Source organism: Oryzias melastigma, linkage group LG11 (assembly GCF_002922805.2).
Source record: "Oryzias melastigma strain HK-1 linkage group LG11, ASM292280v2, whole genome shotgun sequence".
Taxonomy (NCBI): domain Eukaryota; kingdom Metazoa; phylum Chordata; class Actinopteri; order Beloniformes; family Adrianichthyidae; genus Oryzias; species Oryzias melastigma.
Genome location: NC_050522.1, coordinates 3,044,146 through 3,047,780, shown reverse-complemented (window position 1 = coordinate 3,047,780; position 3,635 = coordinate 3,044,146). Strand labels below are relative to the sequence as shown.

Below are 3,635 nucleotides of genomic sequence, written 5' to 3'. Positions count from 1 at the left end.
CTGGGGAAAGAGTGCGTGTGCACGTGCATGAGGGAAGCATGGCGCGCTGCGAGCAGAGAAAGAAAACAAAGGCACTGCATTAGCGTGCTGACAGTTGTTGTCAATTGGCAAAGCAAGAAAAATTAATCATAAAAACTTCTCTCAGATCTGAGACTGATTCTTTGGCTTCACACTCCGGAGAATCTGAAGCTCCGAACACGGAGGAGAATCCCGGAGGAAGAGCAGCTCTTCGGCCCGGAGAAAATCTCCCCTGCGTCCCTCGACCACGGTCGGGAATGAAGCAGGAAAGGTTTTAACACCGGAGCAAAGAGAAAAATCCAGCTGAAAAGAGGACAGAACTTTTGGTTTGGATCTTGAGTGGGAAAAGCTCTGGTCGGACGCTTCCTGTTGTCGTAAAACCTTTCCACCAATCAATGGGTTACCTCGCATGACGACAGAAGCCCCGCCGTCACGGATCCTTTCTTTTTTCCAATGGACCCACGAACAATGCAGGTCTAAAAATGGTACCAGTCGGACCTGCTTAGCGGGTTCATTTTGTAATGGAAACACTAAAAAGTCCAGTCTGGCCCGATCCAGTCCGGTCTGGACCACTTGGTGGAAACAAGGCATAGAAGAAAAGTAACCAGAGACAACTTCTAATCAAAGTCTTTGCATTTGAATGCGGTGTTCTGTGGGTGTCATGCTCAGATTCTTTTGCTTTATTTGTTTCCCTGACAGTCTTCAGGTTTCAGATCAGAACTCTCCAACCTGCTCCCCAAAACCTACGACTCCTTGACTTCCAGTTATCTTATGAGTTACAATGGGCTAATGTCCGACTCTTCCTTTCAGGAGAAAAAGGAGCAAAGGGTGAAAAAGGAGAACCTGGTGTTGGTGACAGAGGAGAGCCGGGTCCTGTGGGTCCTATAGGTATCAACTAAACTCCTTCTCTCTGTTTTTGGATCAGTTTGGGTCTTCATTGCTGCTCTTGCTGTTCCAGGACCAGCTGGTTTGCCCGGTTATGGAAAAGATGGAAGCCCCGGACAAGCTGGGGCTCAGGGAGAGCCAGGAAACCCCGGCCCCCACGGCCAACCCGGTCCTCCAGGCCCTCCCGGTCAGTGTGATCCCACCCAGTGTGCCTACTATGCCAGCCTGGCACAGAGACCCCACACCAAGAATGTGAAGGGGAAATAAGACTTTATGGGCAGTCTGAACCAAAGATCTCATTATTTCTAACCTCAGCGTGGAGAGCTGAGGAACCGGTGCTGTGGTCAGATTCTTCTTTTTGTTTTGTGGTACCAAACTTGGGTTGGATGGGGTTTAATCTACAAGGGAAATTTCTCAGATGTCGGGGCACAGAGGGCAGCTACGCAGCTTTTCCTCTTACCTGCATGCTTCCTGCGCGAGGAGGTATTTTGAATGTCACAGTCCTGTCAGCATTTTCCTCACCTGGTTCCACTCAGGCCACCCCCTCCCCCCCACCCCTGCGCTGCTCCATTCAGTCAAACTCTTGTAAGGAGATCTTCTGCTATTTTGATGATAATCGCTGCATTACTGCTGAGGACTTACCCCGCACTTACAGCGCCAGCGTCAAGGCTCAGTTGCGTGTGCCGTGGTCTTTTTGTAACATTAAAAGTGCGAGAGGAACTCCTACTGCAGGCGTTCACGTCCTGCCTCTGCGAACTGACCTCTGCGTCGCTGCGAGTCCTTTTCGTTTGGTTCAAATTTTGACGGACGCCGCAGCTTATCTTCATCACTTTCTGTGAAGTTGGGGCTATTCACGACTTAAACCTGAAACCACGCGAGTGAATTTAAAGTGCATCCGGTATATTTTCAAAATAAAATAAAATTTCCGCTGAACTCGCCGGTTTCAGCGTGTCGTAAACATTACATAGTTTAGGTGTTACTCAAAGTGTGTTGCAGCACAGCGTTGTCAGTCATAACCACGGACGACGAGAAGCTGATCATAGAGATCCAGCACTACTCTGTCTGGGCTGAGCTTTCACAGGCTGTGGCTGGAGCAGCAGCCAGTGTAAGCCATTGGCTGTAGCTAGTCCACTCCCGCGACGCAACGAAGCCTTGACGCTAGCAGTGTAAGCCCGGAGTAACAGGGAAACAGACGGAGTGAGGAAACACCAGCAGCGGCGCTGTGGGGGAGGAGTGTTGATCAGTCAGCGTGGAAAGTGATGAAGTTTGTACGTCTTCCTCCAAAGCCTTCAATGTTGTCCTCTTCAGAATAACATGAATGTCAAAACTCATCCCTACTTTGTTTAATTATTGAAAACAGACTTTTCTATCCCTAAAACCAAATGACATGAAGACCATTGTCCACATTTACCAGAAACCATCTGTTCAGATTTCTATTCTCATGAGATAACTGTTGTGATTAGCAGCCTCCACACCTCAGTTTAAACATGTCTGACAGGTCACTTCTTCTATTGTCACTTCAGACTTTGTTCTTTCCTCTTCCTGATAACCAGATTGTGGTTCCAACTCTCTGAACAATGTTTAGTCCCTCTGAACCTAAAATGCCAATGCCTTTGAGCAGCAATGCAACATCCAAAAACATAGCAAGGTTAAAAAAAAAAATCCTAAATTACCCAACTCTGGATCTTCTGTTGAAACAGATCAACATTTGATCTAGTCTCAGGAGAGGACATACTTTAGTTTGTTTGTTTAGGTTTACTTACGTCATATTTGAAAGAAGTAATATGATGAATATGGTGAATCCAATGAGTTTGAAAAACATGGCTATTTAGCATTCAGGCAGCATTTCCTGCACCTAACAGGGAGAGTCCGTGCTTCCCAGCATGTCTGAGAGAGGATTATGTTGATGATACTCTGTAAGGAGGGACTCACAAACAAAGCTTGTTTGATCTGACCTTCAGTTAAAGTAGCTTCAGTTCCAGTCTGGGTTTCGGACTGAAACTTGAGCGGCTACACCAGAACGCAAGAAGGGTGCTATGTGTAAGCCTCTGAATTATCAAACGACACATCTTACAGTGGACCTTCTTCCATTCAATGTGGTCAGCAGAAAGAAAGAAATGGGACAAATTGACAGGCAGGTATGCAGTTTCCCTTTGCTTCTCTTGTATTTAATGTTACATTACAATCTGCGATGATTGAAATGATTCTATTACACATGTCAGCATTTATCCCAAAACGACTGTTTTTAATCCAAACTGGCAAATGCGGACGGCCACTGAGACCCTTAAGTGACATAAAGAAATCTCCTGACATACAAAAACTTTCCAGATGAATCTACCAAACTGTTGTCCCAACAGGACAGCTGGAATGTCTGAAGCTGCGTTCACAACACTTGTTCAAGTGACCACTTCCAATGAAAAGTCTGTGTAAATGTCCTAAATTCCATGTTCAAATGTCGTTACGCAAGTTTCTGCAACCGTTTTTAGGCTCTATGTACAAAACGCGCTTTGCCAGCTAAACTGAGTTGAACTTTGACCAATCAGGAACTACGATTTGGTAGTAATGTATGGACGTCCCATTTTATTCAGAAAAGTGACAACCGTTTGAAAGTGATCATGAGGGACAAATGAATAATTGATGTTTGTGCTCCCCTGGACTTCTTTGACACCAAGTCTTTCATATATCGGAATAGAGCTGTGAAAGAAAAAGTCTGGGGCAACATTCATCAGATT

At 45.8% G+C, this 3,635-nt stretch overlaps 1 protein-coding gene across 1 annotated transcript in view; it reads left to right on the top strand.

Moving 5' to 3' along the window:
* Nucleotides 1–1,700, top strand: part of col22a1 (collagen, type XXII, alpha 1) — a gene marked incomplete in the record, with an annotated part of 79,101 nt that extends 77,401 nt beyond the window's left edge. Inside the window, 2 exon segments of the mRNA XM_036214284.1 lie at nucleotides 829–906; nucleotides 977–1,700. Coding sequence (XP_036070177.1) covers nucleotides 829–906; nucleotides 977–1,170 — 272 coding nt within the window.
* Nucleotides 1,701–3,635: the final 1,935 nt, after the last annotated feature.